Source organism: Salmo salar, chromosome 04, assembly GCF_965601325.2.
Source record: "Salmo salar chromosome 04, fSalSal1, whole genome shotgun sequence".
NCBI classification, from domain to species: Eukaryota; Metazoa; Chordata; class Actinopteri; order Salmoniformes; family Salmonidae; genus Salmo; species Salmo salar.
Window position 1 is genome coordinate 31,431,294 of NC_138294.1, and position 24,658 is coordinate 31,455,951.

Sequence of the window (24,658 nt, forward strand, 5' to 3'; positions counted from 1 at the left end):
TTAGCTCTACTGTAAATTACTGCGAGTGCACAATAATGTTTTATGTAACTTTTAACCCAGTGTGAATTTGAAGGCAATATTAAAATGTACGTCAATGCACCTTGAATCTAGTCATAAATAATAACACATTGCATACACTAAAAAGTCATTGCAAGCCGTGCGGCGCAGCCGCTCCCTGCGTACGTACTCGTGCACATAGACTTGGCCGCGCTCACGCGAACCTGCGTAATTTGCGCGCAGCCTTCCTCAAGAGACACTTGGGAGAATTGTACCTTTCACGGACTAAAGATACATGTTCCGTTTTCAGGTGAGCAGTGTTTATATTACGTCTGGCAATTTCTGTAGGCAATTTCTGTAGACATTTTAGCTAGCGTTCCCTCAAGACGAGTTGAACTGTGGCCAATATGGCAATTTTCTGGGGGATTTTGGGTTTTGTTTATCGACTCCGTTGATAAAATTCCTCCGTGCGGCCTACCAAGCACCAGGCTTTCCCTGGCATATTGTCCCCCGCCCATCACGGGCCTGCTGTGTGTCCAGTGAACTGAATATGGTCATGGCTGTCGGGCTTTTCTTCATTTTTTTCTATCGTAAAAGTCAAACACTAAAGAAGGGTAGATTTCTTTTGAGGAAATGTGCCAAGTTCGACACTATCGACTTGGATAGCGTGTGATGTAACTAGCTAGCTAGTTTGCGCAGCCTTTCACGCTAACGTTAGCTAGCTTTTCTGTTAAGCTATATTGGCTGGGAAACATTGTCTTGATAGGGGATAAGATGTCTAGATGGATGGCTCATGTTTGACTGTACAGTAACATGTTAAGAAGTATAATAGTTATGCCACTTTGTAATGGAAATACAAGTAATTGTTGACAAGTAAGTCGATTGGTAAAGGTGACTTGGATCACTCTGCCTGTGAAATGCTGAAGTGTTCCACATCTTCTAAACTAGCATTTTCATAGCTTTAGCGTATAACTTTATAACAGTGACGTTACATCTTGGGCTACCACCTTCTAAACTAGTGGCACCAATCAATCTTGTTGTGGATCTAACTAACGTTAGCTGGCAAAATTGACCTCCCCCATCCACGTGGGTTCTCGAAATAGTCAGAATAGTATTTCTACAGGGTTCTAATAGTTCGCTATCAAATTGAGGGAAATCTGTAATATTGTGCTCAGAGCCATAACTGCGGATAATGTCAGTCTCTGCTTGAGGAGCTTGCTAAGAAATCTGAAAATCTGACCAGAATATAACTAACTGAAATCCTATTTCTGACATTTGTTTAAATAAAATATTTTTCTTGACGAAAAACAACATACTAGACTTGTTTCTTAAATCTTTCCATTTCTTGATGATCTCACCACATCCCCTCCCTTAAACAACACTCAATATCCCGTTTATCTACATCCCTTGTTGCTTCTCATATTCTCTCTGTCATCCATCCATATCTCTCTCATATCTCATTTCTCTCTCACCCGCCTTCCTCTCTCTCATCCCTAACTTCTTACTTCCTTTAATTTCTCTCTCCCTCCAGTCCCTTGATGAAGATTGTACCCTGGAGAAGGAGGAGGGGCTGGTAGAAGAAGAAGATGAGATTGACCAGTTTAATGACGACACCTTCGGAGATGGAGCCATCGGTGAGTCACAATTGCCCGTCAACCGACTAAAACGCCTAAGACTATAATAACCTTGGGCCATTGGACATCCCCTTTAGCCTTGTTAGGAAAATGCCCCCTGTCTAATCGCAAATACACCTCGCACACGATACAGTTTTGGAAACATTTGGAGAGTAACTTTCATATGAACAATAATAATACAAAAGTTTAGCAAAGTTGCACCCCAGCTCTCTTTTGAATAACACCTGGTTCTGACCAGAAATATGGAATGGTCTAATGGGAATGCGAGCGCAAGGTGAGAGGATGTGTGGTAGCTCGGCGAGAGGCTGTTTTACTGCAACTTTGCAAAACAGCGTAGAGTAAGTGTAGCTTTTGTATTTGAAAGATTATTTCTCGCCGGTACAAAAGTTAAGTTCCAACGGTTTCCAAAACCGTAAGCAAGGATTACGTTAAAACAGAGCATCGGGATTGTAGTTCACGTGGAGCATCTGAGAACCCAAAGGGGGGAACGGCTGTAAGTCCCCATGAGTTCTCGAAAACTATGTTTCTCCTAGGCTAAAGCTATGTTTGAGAAACGAGCCCATAAAGAATAGGAAGTTCACGCATTGTAAAGTTGTATGGTTTTGAAGGACTGTCTCCGACAACAACAAAAAATCATGTTCAACCTTGTCGTCTGTTCCTTCGACCAATCAATAAAATCAACTATATGTAGGCTATTGAGTTTGTCTAATGCTTTGAGCACACTGTGGGGGGGGGGACAACAGTTCCTGACCCTCTTCCTCCAGCTGCGGCTAGCCTAAGCAGATTCTGCTGTTCCGCTGCTAATAGGCTACACCAGAGGTCAGCAACCTTTTCCATTTGGGGTTTCAATTTATCTTACTTTTTCTACCGCTCTGAGTGAAAGTTATGATTTTTGTAATTTACCATAATCTTCATATCTCAGTCATTATCATGTGGTTAATCAAAATTCTAAAAGTAACTTCTATTGCCATTGCTAACTATGTAAAAAATAGCCTAGATGAAGCCAACAAAAAAAACATTGCAGGTAGAAAATATCCTGATCCAAAAGAAATCTCCTATAAATCACATTGGCTATACATGGCCTGTCTCCAACGAACTTGAAACATTGTATTAACTTGGGTTGACCTGTTGCTGGCACTTGCAACATTGAATAAAATATTCTGGACCCTCAGTTTCCTGCTCTGAACATGCATACGGAATAAGAAGTAATTGGGTAGGCTTATTTTATGACGTTTCCCCTGGATCGGAGCAGTCAATTTCTTTCCCCCTTTCATGTTGAGTGGTTATTGAAAGGGAGAGAGAGCAGGGAAGATTTTTCAAATGGGCTACTATTGTCGTTCTCAATGGATGTAAAAACAGACTTTGTTTACTTGCTATTTGAGGTTCCACTGTGGTGGTGAGGTAAGACAATCAGAAATGCTATCAGATCCCCAATTGGGCACATATTATAGGCCTACATTTAGGCACAGACCAGGTAGCCTAGGCCTACTTCACTGTATAATCAGGTACGTGTCCTTACTCAACATTGACAGGAGCGCTACAAACAAACGACCAATGAATAAAACAACTTGTTCCTCACAAGTGTTGCCTAGGTTGTGCGGTCCGCAAACAACGTGACCGCTCCAACAGTGAGAATGGTATAAGACTGTAGTAATAATAATATATTGAATGCATTCAGAAATTACTGTAACCAAACATAACCATTGTAGTTTAGAATGATGGTTATTAACGGTAAATGTACTATTGGTGATACTGGTGTGCCATCCCCGCGACCTCCGCAATGGATTAGTCCACTGAGATAGGCGTGAATCAAATAGGTGTCTCGTGCCATCATATTTTTTTCTATGCTTTAGACTGCTCAACCAAAAACATCTTGGTCGACCAACAGCCTATTGACCAAACAATCGACCAGTTGAGTAAATGGGGTGAGCCCTACTGTTTTGAGACTGTCAGAATGCAAGGCATATGCTTAGCTATGCATGTCTGTCCGTCGATTGTTTGGTGGCATGAAAGACTGAGCCAACCACAAACTCTTCTCGTTCTGAATGACAAAGGCACAGAAGACGTTATCGTTTACTGAAGCTCCGCCGCAACGTGTTCTATTCTGCAGCAGAAGCAAACTCCTTTGTCGGCGACTCTTTTGCCCGCGCCCGTGTGTGTGTGATTGGCTGGGGAAGTAGGCCATATGAATATTATTTCACACATTGATATCTCTTCATTGTCTATAAAGAAAATAATCTGAGCTGCATGCGATTGATCAAGTCAGAATATTGCGTGTAGTGTGTGTGTGTGTATATATAGCCTACCGAAATTGGTTCACTTATGCCCTAAAATAAACGTGTTCATATGGGCAGAATATTGTGTAAAATGTTTTGGTGGTTAAAGGCCAACTTTTTTTACTAGCTAGCCTATAGAAATGGAAAGGTTGTGATTTAGAGTGCGTAGAACAGCTGGCTGGGGAACTGGTTTAAACCTGCCTATGGGTCTACTATAGCTAGTCTTCTATAGCTTTTATCTAGTTTCTACAGTGTTGACAGAATAAATCCTACTGGGTTGGGCAGTTTACTTGAACAATCTAATCTGTAAACATACTAATAACAAATAAACCTAGGCTACCTGACAAATACATTTCAATAGCAAAAAACAAAGCTCTTGCAACCTTTTTTAATACCATTTTATTTCAATTTGCTCTAGAATCAAATGATCAATATAATAAAACTAGGCCTACAATATTATTTCCTTGAAACCTATACTCAAACCGCATAAGTCTATATGTTTAATAGTAAGGCGCTATGCAGATTGATTCATTTTCTGTTTTGACTATATTAGATATTCTGGACAGCGGCTTACTCGGGCCAAATCGCTTGAGGGCCTTGAACATGCTGTTTGTCAGCAACATATTGAGTATCTCTATAGATTGGAGGAGTATTATTAGGCTACTAGTGATCGGAACCAATATGGAAAGTCTATCAATTGGCCGATAAGAAGCCCATGGAAACCTGAGGCGCTATCAGCGGGACAACGTTCTGACGGCGCGCTTAACGGTTGCTGGCTGTTTTCATGTGTTTCTGTGCGTCGCCTAGTCCACTGTGTGCAATTGTGTAGGCTATTGTGCCACACCCAGCGGTATTTCCCTTTCCATTATTCAGGACATTTAGAATGACAACGAATGAGTTGTCTAGTGGGCTTATAAACAAAAATGATCTGGTAATCCGGTTATGAAATGTCAAGACAAAGTTTTTGTCCTAGATTTATTCTTGTTAGAACCAATGTGTGTCTCCTTTTGATGTCACTGAACAAATGGTGAGCAATCAAATTGTGCATGTGACTTGATTTCATTTGAATTATGTGATTAACCTGATGTTGAGAGACCAGTAACAGGTTGAATGTTGTAGTCCCCTTAAACATAGGTTATTGTTACTTTGTCTCTCTAAAATCACAATGTTTCCATTTCTATATTCATGAGTCTTTCTTTAAAAATGAAGACGTTGAAATGTCGGCCTTTTACCCCAAAAACTTCTGCTTGAACTGTTGTATTTTCACAACTGATCAAAATATGGTATGTTGTAGCCTGTATATAATATTCTGCCCAAATGAACACTTAACTTAGGCCATATAAAGAACAGCTATATATGATTTAATGAAAAGCAGCAAACAGACACATTGTTAAAATCAAAAAAATTAACAAATACACTCAGGAACAGGCAATAGGCTACAGTCCGCTTCAGTTTCCCCGCCAAATAGGACTACAAGGAAATATGTCTACAAGGGTGTACGTGGCATAGTACCTTCCACGAAAGCATCATTTACACTCTGCAACAAATATCCAAGCCTTTCGTGCATACAGTACATGCAGTATTTCCTGTATTTAATTGAACCTTTAATTGAACTTTTATTTAACTAGGCAAGTCAGTTCAGAACAAATTCTTATTTACAATGGCGGCCTACCCCGGTCAAACCCACACGACGCTGGGCCAGGTGTGCGCTGCCCTCTGGGACTCCCAATCACGGCCCGGATGTGATACAGCCTGGATTCGAACCAGGGACTGTTGCACTGAGATGCAGTGCCTTAGACCGCTGCGCCACTCGGGAGCCAAGGATATACAAGTCTGTTTCTGCTTTAGCTAGCTTCAATGCTGTGGTCATCGTAAAATCTCTGTCGTGACAAAGGAATTGCCTAAACCAGAAACACACCTGCACCCAAGGTTAGATATAAATATCGTCCTTTACCTCATCGCTAACGTTACCATTATCAGTTAAAATCCCCCATTGTCAGTCAGTCTTTATTACCTGGATGACACCTGTAATAATGGAATGACTTATTACCTCCCACAGATGATGACTGGCAGGAGGAGCACAAGCGGCTCGCAGAGCTCGAAGAGCGAAAGAACGACGGACTCGGAGGTTTAGGTCTAGGGGGACTAGGGATGGGGGGAATGGGAGGAGGAGACTCCTCCACCGTTCAACTCCCTCCTCCTGCCAGTCGCGTCCCCCACCCGTCATCCCTTCCCCTACCACATCACTCCCTCTCTTCGATGCCCCCTCCGGGCCTGGAGGAGAGGGGGGGAGGCGACCTAGCTGAGTCCCTAGCCATGTTGCTTCTTGGGGCAGACCCGGCCATCGCCAGCGTGGGTGGTCCAGCTGGGCCTGGTGACCGGTCCACTGGTCTCCCTCCTCCCCCTTCCATGCCCCAGCAGCACCACCACCCCTCCCAGCTCCCTTCCCACCACCAGCTGACCCCGTCGGGGCTGCCCCCAGGCCCACTGCATCCCTCCCTGCTTAGCTACCAGCAGCATCAGCACCTCCTACGCCGAGGGGGGGCCCCCATGCCACAGGTGAGACAATCTAGTATACTCTACTGTAGTAACGCTGTAGCTCAATGTGTCTTGTGCAGTGGTTTTCTAACCTCTCCTGGGGACCCCCAGCCGTTCCATGTATTTGATCTATGCCAGAGTTAAGCACACCGGATTCAACTTGTCAACTAAATATCAAGGTCTTGACTAGGTGAGCTGGTTACATCATCATTTTACATTTACATTTACGTCATTTAGCAGACGCTCTTATCCAGAGCGACTTACAAATTGGTGCATTAACCTTATGATATCCAGTGGAACAACCACTTTACAATAGTACATCTCTATATTTTTTTTGGGGGGGGAGTTAGAAGGATTACTTAATCCTATCCCAGGTATTCCTTAAAGAGGTGGGGTTTCAGGTGTCTCCGGAAGGTGGTGATTGACTCCGCTGTCCTGGCATCGTGAGGGAGCTTGTTCCACCATTGGGGTGCCAGAGCAGCGAACAGTTTTGACTGGGCTGAGCGGGAACTGTGCTTCCGCAGAGGTAGGGAGGCGAGCAGGCCAGAGGTGAATGAACACAGTGCCCTTCTTTGGGTGTAGGGACTGATCAGAGCCTGAAGGTACGGAGGTGCCGTTCCCCTCACAGCTCCGTAGGCAAGCACCATGGTCTTGTAGCAGATGTGAGCTTCAACTGGAAGCCAGTGTGCGGAGGAGCGGGGTGACATGAGAGAACTTGGGAAGGTTGAACACCAGACGGGCTGCGGCGTTCTGGATGAGTTGTAGGGGTTTGATGGCACAGGCAGGGAACCCCGCCAACAGCGAGTTGCAGTAAACCAGACGGGAGATGACAAGTGCCTGGATTAGGACCTGCGCCGCTTCCTGTGTGAGGCAAGGTTGTACTCTGCGAATGTTGTAGAGCATGAACCTACAGGATCTGGTCACCGCCTTGATGTTAGCGGAGAACGACAGGGTGTTGTCCAGGGTCACGCCAAGGCTCTTAGCACTCTGGGAGGAGGACACAATGGAGTTGTCAACCGTGATGGCGAGATCATGGAACGGCAGTCCTTCCCCGGGAGGAAGAGCAGCTCCGTCTTGCCGAGGTTCAGCTTGAGGTGGTGATCCGTCATCCACACTGATATGTCTGCCAGACATGCAGAGATGCGATTCGCCACCTGGTTATCAGAAGGGGGAAAGGAGAAGATGAATTGTGTGTCGTCTGCGTAGCAATGATAGGAGAGACCATGTGAGGATATGACAGCGCCAAGTGACTTGGTGTATAGCGAGAATAGGAGAGGGCCTAGAACTGAGCCCTGGGGGACACCAGTGGTGAGAGCACGTGGTGCGGAGACGGATTCTCGCCACGCCACCTGGTAGGAGCGACCTGTCAGGTAGGACGCAATCCAAGAGTGAGCCGCGCCGGAGATGCCCAACTCGGAGAGGGTGGAGAGGAGGATCTGATAGTTCACAGTATCAAAGGCAGCAGATGGGTCTAGAAGGATGAGAGCAGAGGAGAGAGAGTTAGCTTTAGCAGTGCGGAGAGCCTCCGTGACACAGAGAAGAGCAGTTGAATGACCAGTCTTGAAACCTGACTGATTTGGATCAAGAAGGTCATTCTGAGAGAGATAGCAAGAGAGCTGGCCAAGGACGGCACGCTCAAGAGTTTTGGAGAGAAAAGAAAGAAGGGATACTGGTCTGTAGTTGTTGACATCGGAGGGATCGAGTGTAGGTTTTTTGAGAAGGGGTGCAATGTCTGGGGATCCCCAAGGAGAGGTTTGGGAACCACTGATCTAGTATTCTGTAGCTCTATATGCTGCAGAACTACGTTATAGGGTTTGGAGAAAGAACGATCAGCTGATTCAATGAGGGATGAATATTATGCATCGCTATTGGAGCGGCGCCTTCTGACACTTTCTCTTCCTCTGCCTCTCTCTTTCAGATGAATTCACACAATATCTGGGAGAACAACATGGGATTTGGGCCTGTGAGCGTCACCCCTGGACTAATCACTCAAATGGAGGTAAGACACGTGTCTGTTTTGTAACAGGGATGTACTTCCTGAATTTGTCAAATAAGAACACTGCTTTTCGGTTGCAAACGGTTTAGCTACGTTGGGCCTTGCTGAATGTGACCCTGTACTGTACATGAAAAACAATATAGCTGGTACATTTGCACTCTGAATGACTTACCAGGTCTTGTTTAAAGCAATTTTATTAATAGTTGATTATAGATTTTGATCTTTAAGTTAAATTCTCTTCTTTCCAGGACAGTCCACTTATGTCCATCATCAAAGAGGTGGGGCTGCCCAATCGGCCTCCGCCAGTTATGAGCGAGGATGGGCGGGACTTGTCGGAAAGGGCCCCCCCGCCTCGCTCGTCCTCTCCCGTGATTGGAAGCCCACCAGTGAGGGCTGTGCCTATCGGGACTCCGCCCAAGCAGCCGATGAGTCATGCTATGAATCATCATCATCAGCAGCAGGTCAGTGAGAGAATGCTGCCCTTTCTCCCTCTTTTTAGTAATCATTATGGACTGTTATCATCTCTCTGTATGTGAAATACTCCCATTTATATATTAAAAATATACTCAATGTAGTTTTGTATAATATGGCATTATTCTGCAGAAGTAACTACTGTTAGAGTGTTAGGACAGTAACCGAAAGGTTGCTGGATCAAATCCCTTAGCTGACAAGGTAAAAATATGGCCTTCTGCCCCTGAACAAGGCAGTTATTATGGCAGCCCCCTGCACCACTCTGATTGAGGGGTTGGTTTAAATGCGCAAGACACATTTCCGTTGAATGTATTCAGTTGTACAACTGACTAGGTATCCCCTTTCATAATTATTAGACCAGTGGTCTCAAACTTCCAGTTCACGGGCCACATCTGGCCCCCTAGTCACACTATGGAGGCCCACGGGCATGGAGTTTGAGACCACTGTATTATACTATTAGCGCTTGCTGTTATCATCCTTTTTCTGCCTCTACTCTCATCCTATCTGTTGTAAAGCCAGAGTTAACCCTCTGTGTACAGTTACAGGCTAATTAGTTGTATTGAATCCCTATCCTGTGTGTGTTGCAGATCCACCACCCCACCACCGTTCATGTGCGAGCCCCGGTCCACCACCAACACCGCTACCCCCCTTCCTTCCCTGAGCGCATCTCCCCCAACACCCTCTTAAACATGGCTGTGAGTCCCTCTACCTCCCTCTCTCCTTTGACTAGCTCTCCAGCCCTCCCTTGCTTTATTAGGTGGGGCATGTGATGAGGAGTGTAAAGTTTTATTTTGGTTGTTTGAACTGTTGTGGTGTTTTTGACCAATTGTTGAATGAGGGTTGGCTTTTCATGGTCAGTTACTTCCGTGAGGGTGGATATATAAATAAATACAAAATATGAATTATTCCATAGCAGCTACCTTGGCTTTGGCTCAATAGCTTGGCTCAGTAGCTTGGCTCATGGATGGACTCTCTAGCTCACTGCAGATGCAGGTTCCAGGTCAGTGTTGGTTCTGAGTTGGATTCTCTCTCTGTCTGTGTTAGAACTCTCCTCTGTGTCGTCCTCCATTCCCGGCCGGCGTGGGCCCCGTTCTGTCCCAGATCCAACGTGCCCAGATGCTCAACTCTCAGGTGAGACTCAACCAGTGGTGACCCGTCGTTCAGGTCAGGTGGGGCAGAGTTTAGCGTGTTGTTTTGGCGTTAATGTGTCACATCAGTTTGCAAACAATGTTATATATATATATATATCTCTAGATCTATCGATCTAGATCTATCATTGAGTTAATAAAGCTGCATACAACCATTGTCTCTTTTTTCCTTTCTTGAGTAAGGCAGCTCCAAAATGCAGGTGTTTCTGCCTAACTTAGTGCCTTCTGTCGTGGTGGGGCAGCCAGCGGAAAATATGGAGCGTAGGGGTTGGTAATGTTCTCATTGCGCCGTGATTGGCTCAGTGTTCTGTCACTCATGGGGACACTATGTCACTGCAAATTCTATGGGGAGAGCTTGAAAATTCAAGCCCCTTGGATGCTGCCAAAGGAACATTAAGAAGTGCCCATCCAAGAAGGCTCAAGGTCATTGGCCACAGATAAAATGATGTCAATTCGCTTTATATCTACCATACCTTTGATTGGACTGATCATGTCAACATCATACTTTCAAAATCTTAGCTATCCAGCTAGCAGTCATCATGAATCAAGTCGACAACCTACTGGCAAATCCTTTTCAGTCCTTGTCATATGAAGAGTAAATATAGATAAAATGTATCGGTGCTCATCGGCCACTGGACATAAAGATTACACAACAAGTTGGAAATCGCAAAGCGATCACTAGCCTGCTATTCAGTAGAGTGGATGTGTGGTCCAAGTCTGGGTTTAAGGGTCTGTTTTCCAAGCTTCAAAGGAAAACATTCAACATTGGCCATGCTGTCAATTCAACATGACTTCTGCTGCTTTCAAAACAACTGGAAACTCGGAACGGAAATCTCAGGCTTCAGTGAGTTCAAGACAACTGGGAGCTCGGAAAAAACGAGTTCCCACTGGGCAAATACATTTTGAGCGGTCATCCAACTCGGAATTCCAAGTTGGGAACTCTGGCCTCTTTCTAGAGCTCGGCCTGATTCAACCTGTTTTTTTCCCCCGAGTTCCCAGTTGTCTTGAAAGCACCATGAATCCAGAGAATGCCAGACTTTGATGACAAAATTTGCCCACCATGGACCACCGTGCCACCTTCCTGTTCAAGTGAGCACCACAGGGTGAGTCAAATGTATTGTATGCTGCTGCATAAATTATGTAATATGCCAGGAGGATATGCATGCTTTAGCTAAGGAAGTAATACTAAGTGTATGTTGTGTAGTAAGCTGTTAGTAGACCATGTGCCTCACCCTAATAATTTGGTCCCTTTTCCCCTCATAATTTAGCCTACTGTTCTGACTTGGTGGTGCACATGTAGCCTATAGCCTGTTTTTGAGAAATGTCATCATTGAATATTGTTAGAGCTTTCAGTGTCAGCTTATATGCCCCCTTTATTTATCCTTCGGTTCTGACTTGGTGTACAGGGAGAACACTGTAAGAACGGCTCATGTTCTGAATTCTGTCGCAGTACATTTCAAAAGTGCTGAACAAATAGTTATATTGACTACGTCCATAGTCGCTCGCTCATTAATTTCTTAATCGAAATGACGGATTGCCTCTTATTCGCTCGTCGCCCCTTTATGCCATTGTTTGTACATCTCAATTGTCAGTAGAAACCACATTTGTTTAAGCAAGTCAGCCAAATCAGCTAATGAGGCTGAAGGAACTGTTTCGCTGCCAGACAAGGCTCTGCTGATAGCCAGGTGTAACAGTGGTAAGGTGTTGGGACAGCTTTATTTAGGCCCTAACAGTTTGTGGGTACTGTTTGTCACTGTTATAGTCCAATGAATGTATTATGTTGTGGCTTTGCATAAAAAAAATAAAAAAAACCTTGTTTTGTGAGTTTGCCCCACCAAGATTTACATGCTATGAGATGATTTGATTTTAAACTCTCCACTGGACCAAACACTCACCTGTGTTCTCATCTGTACACCTGAATGCACTCCCCTTGAGCCGTCTCACTCAAAAATTAGGCCACCTGGGGTGTATTCATTCATAAGTGCACACCGTAGCACTTAAAAATTGTTGCAACGGTAATTTGGTCCCTCCCTATTTGACCTTTTGCTTCCGTTTGGTGTGTAGGGAATACACCCCATTCACACTCCCTATGAGCAAAAATGATTCACATGTACAACATATCTATGAACTTATATACTGTTATGTAAAATGGGTGTTTGCATAAACACGCGTGAGGGAACATTTTGTCTGAAGAGAGAGCCTTGAATTGAAATCTCCTCTCACTCTATCTTGGTTGGTGCAGGTGTCTGTGACCACCTCAGACCAATTGCCAGTACGCCCAGAACATTGCTCTGGGAACCAAAAGGAGTTCAGTTTCAAGGTCCCCGTTAAGAGAAGGAGCCTTGTCAGTCACATGCAGGAACCAACGTTAATAATGAATCATGTAAATCATGCTTATATAACTTGTTTGTATATAAGGACTGAAAGGGAACGCCCTTTTCAGAGTTTATCAAGCTTGGATTGCGTTTGTGAACTGTTAATAAAGATTGATTCATTTACGTTGAGTTTGAGTCTTTAGTGGTGAATTGCCACAACACACATTCAATGCCAGCCTCCCTTCCTTTCCTCTATCTATTGTTTTTCATTCCTTCTCTCTCTTTTTCCCCTCTCAGGTTGCTGGCTTCCCCAGGGGCTGTCAGGGCCCCCCGTTGCTGCCTGGCGGCGGAGGCTTCAGGCCCTTCTTCGGCCAGCCCCCTCCACACAGGATGGGTCCCCACCACAACCACGTACCCTGTCCCATCATCCGGCACAACACCACGCACCTGCACCCCCAGCACCGCCGCATGCTCACCCAGAGGATGCAGAGTAGAGGAGGGTATGTAGACTGGTGTGTGTGTGTGTGTGTGTGTGTGTGTGTGTAAATAATTTGAGTTGCCCCAGCATCCGCATGTCTCCTCCATATCCATCCACAGTGCTGTTGCCATAAATTGCCTCACAAATTTCCTTGAATTGCTAATGCATTATGTTCAAGTAACCTGCAGCTGTGGAGCCTCTTTCTCACTTTGCCTCCTCTATGATCTCTCTCCCCAGTGAGCGTGGCGGGCGTGTGGGGGACTGGCGGAGCAGGGACCCCTACAGTAACTTGATGACCCAGAGGGAGAAGGAGTGGGTGGCCAAGATCCAGATGATGCAGCTGCAGAGCACTGATCCCTACCTGGATGACTACTACTACCAGGTGAGTACAGCCAAGTCAATGGAAAAAGTCAAGGTCCTGTTCATTAGGCACCAAACGGAACAAAATGGACTGAAACCGGGAGCGAGTACTTGGTCCCATAAGAAACGCCTGTTTTTGTTTTCTGGTGCGAAATCTTTTAAAACTTTGTTTTTTATTTTTTATTCTGTGTGCCCTAATGAACATGAGCGAGTGTTGTATTCACTAGGCACCAATGGAAGAAAATGGGTTGAAACGGGGAATGACTACCTAGACTTGGTCCAATTAACGCTCGTTGTCATTTTGTTGCAAACCGTTTTTCTACCTGTGTTCAGGTGGGCGTGAGGTTCTGAACAAGGCGGATAGAAATGTTAGTTATAAACCAGACACAACCTCTTGCAGAGATGCATGTCGGATCTACACAATCTGTTTCTGTCAGATCGTTCCGTCACCTTCTGTCCTACTGACCAACCTAGAATGGGATTAAATAAACATATAATTTATGGAGCTGACACCAGTCCTTACATGGACAGAAAAGCATGTTGGATCTACACATTGTATTTCTATCTGATCGCTACCAGCCTAGATAGACCTATAAGGAGGGAGCATGTCATAAACGAGATCAGAATATATGCCAGGGAAACCACTGTTCCAATCCTGTCATTCAGATCGTTTTATTAGTTCCACTTGGCTGTCTACCTCAGTCTAATCCCTGTTCACCTGCTTCTGATAGGTCCCACTGGCCTTGTTGTCAGAGTTCCACCTTTTAATTGAGTGTTAATAAATAGTTTTAGGATGGATTATCCTAATACATTTTTATTGGATTTCTATGATAAGGAAACTTTTTTTCAGTAGTTGTTCATGGCGGATTAAATGCACAAATGTGTAAATAAATGGATGCCAATTTTGTGTTGGCCTGCAGAATTACTTTGAGAAGATGGAGAAGAGGCAGGAGAGAGACAGAGACGGCGTGAGGAAGGAGCACACCACCAAACTCATCACCCCCCAGGTGGCCAAGCTGGAACACACCTACAGACCAGGTAAGGCATTAATCAAAAGAAGGATAGGAAGATCAATAACCTGGATCAAATAGTATATATTTGTTTCAGTTAAATAGTGTTTGGCACTCTACCTGGTGTACCAAATTGGCAGGGTTAGCACTTTTGGGACTATTGCATTGATTCCTTTGCACCAGGCAAGCTCAATCTAGTATTAGAAAGAAAACCAATACTCTTTTAACCAAGGTCAGATTTTTAAATGAGTAATCATCACATCACCTTTTGTGTGTTTTGAGGATGTATTTGTAACATACGTGTGTATCGTTCTCCCCCACAGTGCAGTTTGCAGGCTCACTGGGTAAGCTGACTGTGTCCAGCGTCAACAACCCCAGGAAGATGATCGACACAGTGGTGACCAGTCGCACTGATGACGAGGTACTTACTACACACGCCACAATCTCTCCAAACTCCTGTGTCTTATGAGTTCTGCCATTCTATCGCCTGCTGGTTTGTCTCTGACGTATGTTCCCTGTTCCTTATCACGCTTTGTTCTTATTATATTGTTTTTGTCTCGCTACTCCAGATGATACTGTCGGTTGTTCCTAGATTGATATGGAGACAGGACAACATTAGTTATTATGGGTACTGTAGTAGAGTGGTTCCCAAGCATTTTTTTACCCCTAAAAAAAAAACTTGCCTGAAGTACCCTCTCATGCGCGTAGGGCCGCCGTGATTCCAAGATTAGGTGTAAAATGGACTAAATTAGGTTGAATATCAATATTAGTCTGTCATTATAACTGCGAATTATGTATTACTGTAAGTAAAGTTATACAAAAACAAAGATCACATTTTATACACATTCTCCCAATACAATACATCTCCAATCAATGGGAAAGTTTACGCTGTCTCTCACTCATCTTTGTCAGTCTTGGGGGCCGTGTGGCAACGGCAGTGATCGGGCTTTTCTCCAAGTCGAGTCTGTTCTTGTATGTGGTCTTGATTAGGGTCACGGATGAAAATCTCACTTCATATAAGCATGCAGAGTCAAAGGGCAGCAGTTCATTCTGTGTACATTTCCTTCACACCAGAACAGTGTTGTCTCCGAGTACCTCATCTTCAGGCCACGGTCTGAGGACACATGCAGAAGATTTTCCTGCAGTCTGGTAGGACTGTTGTTGGTGCTGTCAGTCATGAAAGGATTACTCACCCAGTCAAGTTTAACAGACTTGTTTTCAATGTCAGGGAAGTTGGAGTGGACTCACTTAGTTTGGATAAATGTGAGCTTACAATTTGCACCATAGGAGCTCTGTCAACATCACCGGTATACATTTTTTTTTTTAAAGTAGGTGTCAAGCTGCTGGAAACAGCTTCTATCCCCATCTTCTTCACCTTTCCTCTCCCAGAGTTTGGTCTACTTTATGAATCCACACACTTTGTCATACATGTTTAGAATGCGTGTGTCTTTGCCTTGCCGAGTTCGATTGAGGTTGTTCAGTTTGCTGAACACATCAGCAAGGCGGGGTACCTGATCTGTGCCCTCCAACATGGCCACAAGGGCGAGTGCTCAGACAGAAAATCACTTTGGCCCGCAGCTCGAAAAGCCTCTGTAGCGTTTTCCCTCTGGATAGCCAACGGACGTCGGTGTGAAGCAGTAAGCTGCTGGTACTCAGTCCCGCTGTCTCCGCGGAGCCTTCCAAACAGTCGGTGATTCATGGGACTGGATAAAGTTAATCACTTTCACTGCCTTTTTTGATAGCGATTCCATTCAACGTCCGGCTTGACTTTATGCGGGCAATTAATCCTTTCACTCTCCCAGTCACTGATGCCGCGACATCCGTGCACACATGTTGTCAAAGGAATCTTATATCCTAATGATAATAATTAACAATCAATAAGCCTTGACTAATCCCCAGGGTTTGTAAGACACTGGGTTAAGAATAATTAGGCAAGGACTCATCTTTCTGCAAAAGGTCTGTTCAGTTTATTCAGAGAACGTTCTGCCCAACATACACAAAGAACTTAATTTTATCCTCTCTCTCCGTTTACGCACACACCTCCACACAAACAGTAGATTACCTACGCACACACGTACACACAAACAGTAGGTGAACAGTATCTCCCCCTTGACTTCCCACCACTGTTAATCATTATCCAGCACTGCCTGCTCCTTTCCCCAGAGATTAGGAGAACCTTGAAGGCTACTCCCGGTGTCTCACACACACATGTCTACTGCTCCCTTGGGCCCACTAAATACACACACACACATTTTTCTCCCTCTCCAGCCTCTACTAGACTTTATGGGACTAACGTTCAGTACATTGATTATTCATTATCCATGCTACATAACTACTAATTCATAATGGATTATTATGCATTTACCTTTATTAGATCATTCTCTTATCACATGTTCACAGGGTTTCTGAGAAAAAGCTGTCAATAACGTGAAACTCATCCTGTACTTCTCCCCATTAGCTTCTCACCGGATCGAAGGTGCTCATTCATTTCCTAAATGTCCCTGTATCTCACAAACACAAACACAACTGGGCTTCCCCACTGATATCCGTCCGTTCATCTAACTACAGCTCAAATTAACTGGAATTTAACTTTCCCACCACTTGATCAACAATATCAATGCCCATGTCATCGATTCTACAGCACATCGTGTTATTTGACAATGGTACTGTCTTCAGTGCATCAGCTGCTGTCTTATCGATCATAGTTTCAGTGAGGATAGCAGCAGCAGGCAAAATTAACTCCTCGGCTATAGTGAATGGCTTTTTTGACTTGGCCACAAGTAGCGACATAGCATATGAAGCCTCTCCAATGCTTTGGTCGCGTTCTTTCATTTTTCTCGACTTAACTTAAATTCTGACCACTTTGGAAAACGGAAAACTCTGGTCTTACCCACACAGGAAAGAGGCTTGGTACTGATGTGCTGTTGTAAATGGGCTGGTTTCATGCAATTATTTGAGAGCACGTCGCCGCAGAGGGTACAGGAGGTGACACCGAAGAGGACGTACTGTTTCTGAAATTGACGCTTCTTTGACTTGTCAACTTTATTTTTTCCAAGCGTTCACTTGAGCTGGCGCTAGTGCTGCTACTGCTGCTTGAAACAGTGCGTTTCAGCCATTGAGCCATAGCTAGTTTCTACTCAAAGCTAGCTGTTAGCTGAAATAGTGAGCCACTAGTGTGGCGCAGAGGGTCAACAGGCGAGCCGAGGCAATGTGCACCGAAACTTAAGTTTAAAAAGTAGGCATATAAATAAACTATAGAGATTCCACACCAGTGACCTCAGTAAATGTTTTCCTGCCTATTAATATTTGAAATAACTTCAACATAAAAAATATATATCTTTTTTGCACATTTTTGTTGGGAAACACTGCGGTAGTACATTACTCTACACCTCTAACCGCTCCCTCTGTCCCACACAGGAGAAGAGAGAGAAACAGGTGTGGAATAAGAGACGGCAGATCCTCTACACTGTGGAGAAGGTAAAGACAAGGAAGGGGAGAATGACTTGTTGTCTCTACAGCTCTGTGGTTGTATTGATGATATGTTACCTTGATTTGAACTTCCTCTGCCTGTTTTGAACCATCTGCAGGGCTCTCACTCTTAATGTATTATATCTGTAGACACTCCATTATCTCTTTGTAACCATCTTGTGTTAGTACCTTCTTGTGTAGCTAGCTAGCAGTTACTATGTGCCTAAACGTTGGTGATGCCTATAAAATTATTGGGAGCGTATATAGTGTGTATGTATGTATGTATGTATGTATGTATGTATGTATGTATGTATGTATGTATGTATATATGTTTTTTTTTTTTCAGATTTGTAACCAGTTACCACTACCTATATTCTGTATGAAGCGCTGCACTATTCTTCATGTTACCAGGTTTCCCCCTAAAACAATCTCGAGAGATTCGCTCTCTGGGGACCCTAACGCCATCTCCCTCCCCTTCTCTCTTTTTCTCCATCAGATGTACAGTCTGCTGCTGGAGGTGCAGGACTTTGAGAAGCGCTTCATGCAGACGCCGGAGGAGCAGAGAGAGGCCCTGCTGGAGCAGCACAAAACTCACACGCTGCAGCTCTACGCCTCCCTCAAGGAGAAGGAGTGGGACGACAGGTGAGACTGAGGGATGGGGTAGGTGAGGAGGGTGGACAAGACCCACACTCTACAGCTCCCTCAAGGGGAAGGAGTGGGAAGACGAGGTGAGCAAGGTCAAACATTTTGTCACTGGCCAACAATCTATTGGCCCCGGACTTGGGATAGTTAAAATGCCTTAAGATCATGCAGGGCCTATAGGTTGGCATGCTTTCTCTCTATATTCAGCTAGTAATAGGCTACATATTGTTATTATGGTGTGAGAAAGCTGTGTAATAAGATTTAGGAAATATAAGTCATTACATTGAATTAGTTGCAATAATTTTGTTTCTAAACTATGACATTTTGAGAATTCAATTTTTTTACATTTCAAAACATGCGTTGTGAGACCCCTTTAAGACTAATGCATTCCAGAAAATAGCTATCTGGCTCCAGTAGGCTGGTCAAAACGAATGCTAGGTGTTTTTTTGTGTTTTTTTGAATAATTTTTTTTGCTTTCTTTTTGCAATCTATCAGCAGCCAGCAGTAGGTTCGCTATTGAAGGTTTACTTTTGTAAATCACTTTCCTTAAAATAAATAAGAGCAGCGAGTGGATTGAAGAGCGCTTTCTTTTTTGCTCTGGACAGCCCGCGTGTGCTGTGTGAAGGCATGAACTCCTATTCTGCTCGAGCAGTTGTGACTTGCGGGAGTGTGGTGGTCCTTGAATGAACGGACAATCATTTTGCGTGTAGTTTTCGATAGTAGACTGCGACAGAGCATGTAAATGTTGAACTGGAACGCAAAAATGCGCGGAGAAGTTGACGAGATCCACTGGGCCGACACATTTTTACTGTCCCCGGGGCAGCGGGCCATCGTTAACGTCAGAGCCTGGGTGAGGAAGGATGGCTCCCTGAATTCCAAATTGACTGTAGCTGCTCCTCCCTAGACATTTGTGTAGATCTGAAGGGTTATGATAGGTGTAAGAAATATGGTGTAAATTAATATAGCTTATACCGATCCTTTCAGATCTACACTACCGTTCAAAAGTTTGGGGTCAATTAGAAACGTCCTTGTTTTTGAAAGAAAAGCACTTTTTTTGCCCATTAAATAACATCAAATTGATCAGAAATACAGTGTTAATGTTGTAAATGACTACTGTAGCTGGAAACGGCTGATTTTGAGTGGAATATCTACATAGGCGTACGGAGGCCCATTATCAGCAACCACCACGCCTGTGTTCCAATGGCACGTTGTGTTAGCTAATCCAAGTGTATAATTTTAAAGGCTAATTGATGATTAGAAAACCCTTGTGCAATTATGTTAGCACAGCTGAAAACTGTTGTTCTGATTTAAAGAAGCAATAACACTGGCATTCTTTAGACTAGTTGAGTATCTGGAGCATCTGCATTTGTGGGTTCAATTACAGGCTCAAAATGGACAGAAACAAATAACTTTCTTCTGAAACTCGTCCGTCTATTCTTGTTCTGAGAAATGAAGGCTATTCCATGTGAGAAACTGAAGTTCTCATACAATGCTGTGTACTACTCCCTTCACAGAACAGCGCAAACTGGCTCTAATCAGAATAGAAAGAGGAGTGGAGGCCCCCGGTGCACAACTGAGCAAGAGGACAAGTACATTAGTGTCTAGTTTGAGAAACAGACGCCTCACAAGTCCTCAACTGGCAGCTTCATTAAATAGTACCCGCAAAACACCAGTCTCAACGTCAACAGTGAAGAGGTGTCTCCGGGATTCTGGCCTTCGAGGCAGAGTTCCTCTGTCCAGTGTCTGTGTTCAATTGCCCATCATAATATTTTCTTTATATTGGCCAGTCTGAGAGATGGCTTTTTCTTTGCAACTCTGCCTAGAAGGCCAGCATCCCGGAGTCACCCCTTAACAAATGCTGACGCTCCAGATACTCAACTAGTCTAAAGAAGGCCAGTTTTATTGCAGTTTTCAGTTGTACTAACATAATTGCAAAAGGGTTTTCTAATCATCAATTAGCCTTTTAAAATGATAAACTTGGATTAGCTAACACCGTGTCATTGGAACACAGGAGTGAAGGTTGCTGATAATGGGCCTCTGTACGCCTATTTAGCTATTCCACTCAAAATCAGCCATTTCCAGCTACAATAGTCATTTACAACATTAACAATGTCTACACTGTATTTCTAATCAATTTTATGTTATTTTAATGGACAAAAAATCTGCTTTTCTTTCAAAAACAAGGGTATTTCTAAGTGACCCCAAACTTTTGAACGGTAGTGTACATGATCGCCTAGGGTGAAGGGGCTAGGGAATGATTTGGAATTAGGGGGAGGAGAGGAGGGGGTGACAACATGACCCCCCCATACCCTGCATCTCTACCGCTCCCTCAGCGATCCAGCAGTCACTTATGTTCACTGTTAAGTTTCAGGTGGTCAACTTTTTTCCCCCGGCACTATTTGGCAGAAACCCTAATTGTCCCGAAAAGCTTTGCTTCCCCCATCAGTAATATTCACCAGAGACTCACTCTCCTTCTCCTCCATCTGTCCCCCCCATCCTGCAGAGTGAGTGACGAGCAGTGTCTGTTGATCATGTCGGTGCGTAAGGGAAAGCGCCTGATCTCCAGGCTCATCCCTTTCCTGCCTCCGCTGCAGGCTGCCACCGTTGTCATGGGGATTGCCCGGAACCTGCCCGCCCTGGCCAAGAAAGACAAACAGGACCAGGTATAGAGGCACACATACACACACAGTTGGTTAGCGTCGGATCTTTATTGCGAAAAATGATGTTCTCAATGAGATGCTCAAGCCCACACAGAGACACACAGACTCACCTACGTAGATGTATATAATGCTCGTAAGTGGTCTATAATTGCTCCTCCCATCTCCCCCAGGCGCTGTGCTGGTTGGTGGAGCCCGTTGCCGTGGTGATCTCTTCCTTATCTAGCGCCGCCCTCACAGACTTGCTGCAGGAGCTGCAAGGCAACGAGGGTCAACTGTCCAAAGTGTTGCAAAATAAGGTACCTGCACTGACCCACTATACAATCTGCCTGCTGTTAGAATGATGCAAAATAGTGCACCTTCCTCTGTCCAGCAGTGATGATGGTTAAGGTTCAATGATGATAAATAAGGCCATGATGGCATGAAGTCAGTGCACTCACTTTGTCCCCGTCTCTCCTTTTCTACCATCTCTTTCCTTTTCTCCTCTCTCCATCCTCCCAGTTTGGTGTGACGCTGCTTTACCTGATCCTGAGTGAAGGAGAGCGAATGCAAAGCTCCGACCTTAACTGTCAACTCATGGATGACAATCGATGGTGAGCACAGCCCTCCTTTTACTAATTCAGAAACTGGTGTGTGTGTGTGTGTGTGTGTGTGTGTGTGTGTGTTTTGTGTGTGTGTTTTCATTGGCAAAATTTAGAATGGCTGTTAAATATAAAATATATCAATATTAGCTAGTATTGTTCCATCAGAAAGCTAAAAATAAGGTACCAGTAATAGCTAACGATGCATGGTCAATGTCGCCACCTAGCGACAGGGTTTGGAAACACACACAACAACTACAAACCTATACATATTTTTTTTTTATGTTCAAAACACTAAGGTTTGTTTATTGTGGTTGCATTGTACTAACTCTCTCCACCTTGTCTGTGTCCTTTCTTTCCCTCCTCTCTCACAGGACGGAGTTGGTGTTCTCTGTGACCAGGGAGCTGCTCAACGTGCCCCCCTCGTCCCTGTCCCCTCCTCTCTTCACCCCTCCCAACCTGCTCTCTCTCTTCTCGCGCTACGTAGACCGACAGAGGCTGGAACTGCTGCAGGAGAAGTTACAGTGAGTACAGTCTCACGTGTCCTTAGCCCACTTTCAATTCTCCCTGAAGTGTGCCGTTCCTCCCTCCCCATTCAATGATTTGAAAAGCATGGGGGGGGGGGGGTAAACAAGTTCACATGCACAATGCCTTGCCGCTTTTTGAGTACATTGTGTTAAGGTGCTTAGGGTTGTGAGTTTGCGCCCCAGTTGGAGGTGGAATTTCAACTCTGTCACACACACTTCAGGAAGAATGAGGGCGGCAGTTAGCCTAGCGGATAAGAGCGTCTCCTAAATGACTACAATTTTGAATGGGAGGAATTGGATTTCGGACACCACTGTCTTCTTTGACATCCTGATATTTACTTTGTAACCCTTTTCTGTTCACTACTTTCACACAAAATCCCTTCTGTCTTTCTCAGGATCTCCACATTGTCCAGGTAGAAGTGACTCCAGACATCAAGAAAACCCCAGTTGAAGCGTGTGCGTGCACTATTGTATGTGTGTGTGCAGAAGAGAGTAGGATGTCTACTAGGGTTGATGATGATTTTAATCCAGCAGAATCTCTTGTCAGTTTTTTCTTTGTCCATTAGGTGTGTATGGGGATGCGTGTATGAGTGAGCGAGAGAGCTATGAACTGAGAGAAAATAAAATCAGCTTTTTTTTTTATCTTGTTAACGTTGATGCCTGTGATAAAACATCAAATTAAAAGTATTTCTATTGTATACAACTGTTTTGTGATGGTTTGTTTCACTCATATCATTTGTGAAAGTCTAGCAGCCAACAAGGTGGAGCAACCAACGCCAGGGTCGTGGGTTCGATTCACACAAAGGCCACATGAAAATGTATGCACTCTACTATAAATAGATTTGAATAGAAGGGTATGCTGAATTGCATATATTGTGTTAGAATCATTCATTTATCATTCAATAACCTTGCCTGTCACTTACACATGCATCGATGATATTGTGTTGCAGGATTCCCAAAAATAGCAATATTGTTCATTCAGAGAAGCTGGAAATAAGATGCCTATAGACCACTTTGTGTTTGCAAACATTGCCACACTAGGGTGACTACTGCAAGTTTGGTGCAGAAGACGGGAGTTATCATAGAACTGCAGAGAAAAAAAACATTCATCTAACGTTACGTTACTTATGAGTGCATTTCACACAACTTTTGGATTGTAATTCTTGTATGAATGTCATTGCAAATCACCTGCATTATACTTAAGCACGTCAACTTCAAGTAAAATGTCTCGGGGTAACTTGCTACAGACTGTCAATGGAGCGTTAGAGTTCTAGCTAACTGCTACATCCAAAATAATTTTGCAAAGATCACCACCAAATATAACCTTAGGCTGACAATGTCGTTTTAACAGTCACTATGAGAACTCAAATGTATTTAGTTTAGAAGTAATAGAAACGTAATTCTAGGCTACGTTGAATTGGGGCCCATGGCGATGGCTTTCTTTATGTAGCCAAAAGTCGCGCGCATCTGTGTTGTGTACTGAAAAGGTGCCTTTGTCAGCCCAAAAAGACAAACAGTACATGTTCAATGTCTCCACCTAGCGGCATGTTTGGGAAATGCCCAGATGAGCCCCACATCGAGAAACGTTCAGAGTTCCCGAAAGTGATATTCCAATCAAATCCTGTAAAAGTAGACTGCTATTCTTTATTTCTTATTGACTTATTGAATTATTACATAATTACAGCTTGGAGGCCTTTCAAACTGGTAAATATAAGAAACGAACCTTATGAATACAACGAATTAGTGTAAACACAGAATACAATTTAGGCGGGGTCTTCAAGGTGCCTGTGAGTGCAAAATTCTCGTTCAGCCGCCTAGTTAGCTAACGAAATGTAGATTGTCCAGCAATATTTAGCAGGTAAAAATATTAAAAGCATCGCCCGAACAGGGACTTGAACCCTGGACCCTCAGATTAAAAGTCTGATGCTCTACCGACTGAGCTATCCGGGCTCTTGCTTCAGCGAGACACGTATGTTATTTCAACACATTTCTAAAACTCTGTTCCAACCTAGTGGTCAGCTGTTCATATTCACAATGTCAGCTAGCGCTATATATTCACTTGTTTCACTAAACAACATGTGATTCTTTCTCTATTGACAATGCGAAAGAGCTGTCCCTTTCTGTTCCATTTACTGCAAAACTCGTCCGTGTCAAGCTAAACTTAAGCTGTTTCAGATCTCGGCCAGCAGCCACCAGCAAATGTAATTTGTTACTCAATGCATACCACGGCAATATTATCTGGGCTAATGTAGATTATACTTTATTCACTTAAAAACAAGATGTCGAGTGCATTGTATTTTGTTAACTGAGTTGTTTATTGTATGTACACAAAAACAGCACTCGACATCTACACTTGTCTTCTTTCACGCGACCATTGTGACGTCGTTAGTAACTAGTGTACACACAAAAGCTATACGAAAAGCATCGTTACTGCTTTATATTAGCTAGCGCGTAACCTATCAACAGGTGGCTCCGTGGCGCAATGGATAGCGCATTGGACTTCTAGTCAAGCACTTGAGGAGTGATTCAAAGGTTGTGGGTTCGAGTCCCACCGGAGTCG

The 24,658-nt window shown here is 44.0% G+C and overlaps 1 protein-coding gene and 2 non-coding genes across 3 annotated transcripts; 2 read left to right on the forward strand and 1 right to left on the reverse strand.

Moving 5' to 3' along the window:
- Nucleotides 1-199: 199 nt before the first annotated feature.
- On the forward strand, nucleotides 200-22,801 carry LOC106602767 (protein PAT1 homolog 1). Its single transcript, XM_014195611.3, has 18 exons — nucleotides 200-307; nucleotides 1,529-1,631; nucleotides 5,967-6,466; nucleotides 8,364-8,444; nucleotides 8,690-8,902; nucleotides 9,500-9,607; nucleotides 9,957-10,043; nucleotides 12,673-12,875; nucleotides 13,091-13,235; nucleotides 14,134-14,251; nucleotides 14,547-14,644; nucleotides 17,641-17,700; nucleotides 18,188-18,333; nucleotides 20,837-20,996; nucleotides 21,164-21,289; nucleotides 21,492-21,583; nucleotides 21,946-22,095; nucleotides 22,494-22,801. The coding sequence occupies exons 1-18, from the start codon at nucleotides 293-295 to the stop codon at nucleotides 22,513-22,515; spliced, it is 2,427 nt and encodes an 808-aa protein (XP_014051086.3). The 5' UTR covers nucleotides 200-292; the 3' UTR covers nucleotides 22,516-22,801.
- Nucleotides 22,802-23,975: 1,174 nt separating this feature from the next.
- trnak-uuu (transfer RNA lysine (anticodon UUU)) lies at nucleotides 23,976-24,048 on the reverse strand. The gene has a single exon. It is a non-coding gene; the product is annotated as a tRNA-Lys (tRNA).
- A 518-nt stretch (nucleotides 24,049-24,566) lies between these two features.
- trnar-ucu (transfer RNA arginine (anticodon UCU)) lies at nucleotides 24,567-24,658 on the forward strand. Its single transcript is given in 2 exon segments — nucleotides 24,567-24,603; nucleotides 24,623-24,658. It is a non-coding gene; the product is annotated as a tRNA-Arg (tRNA).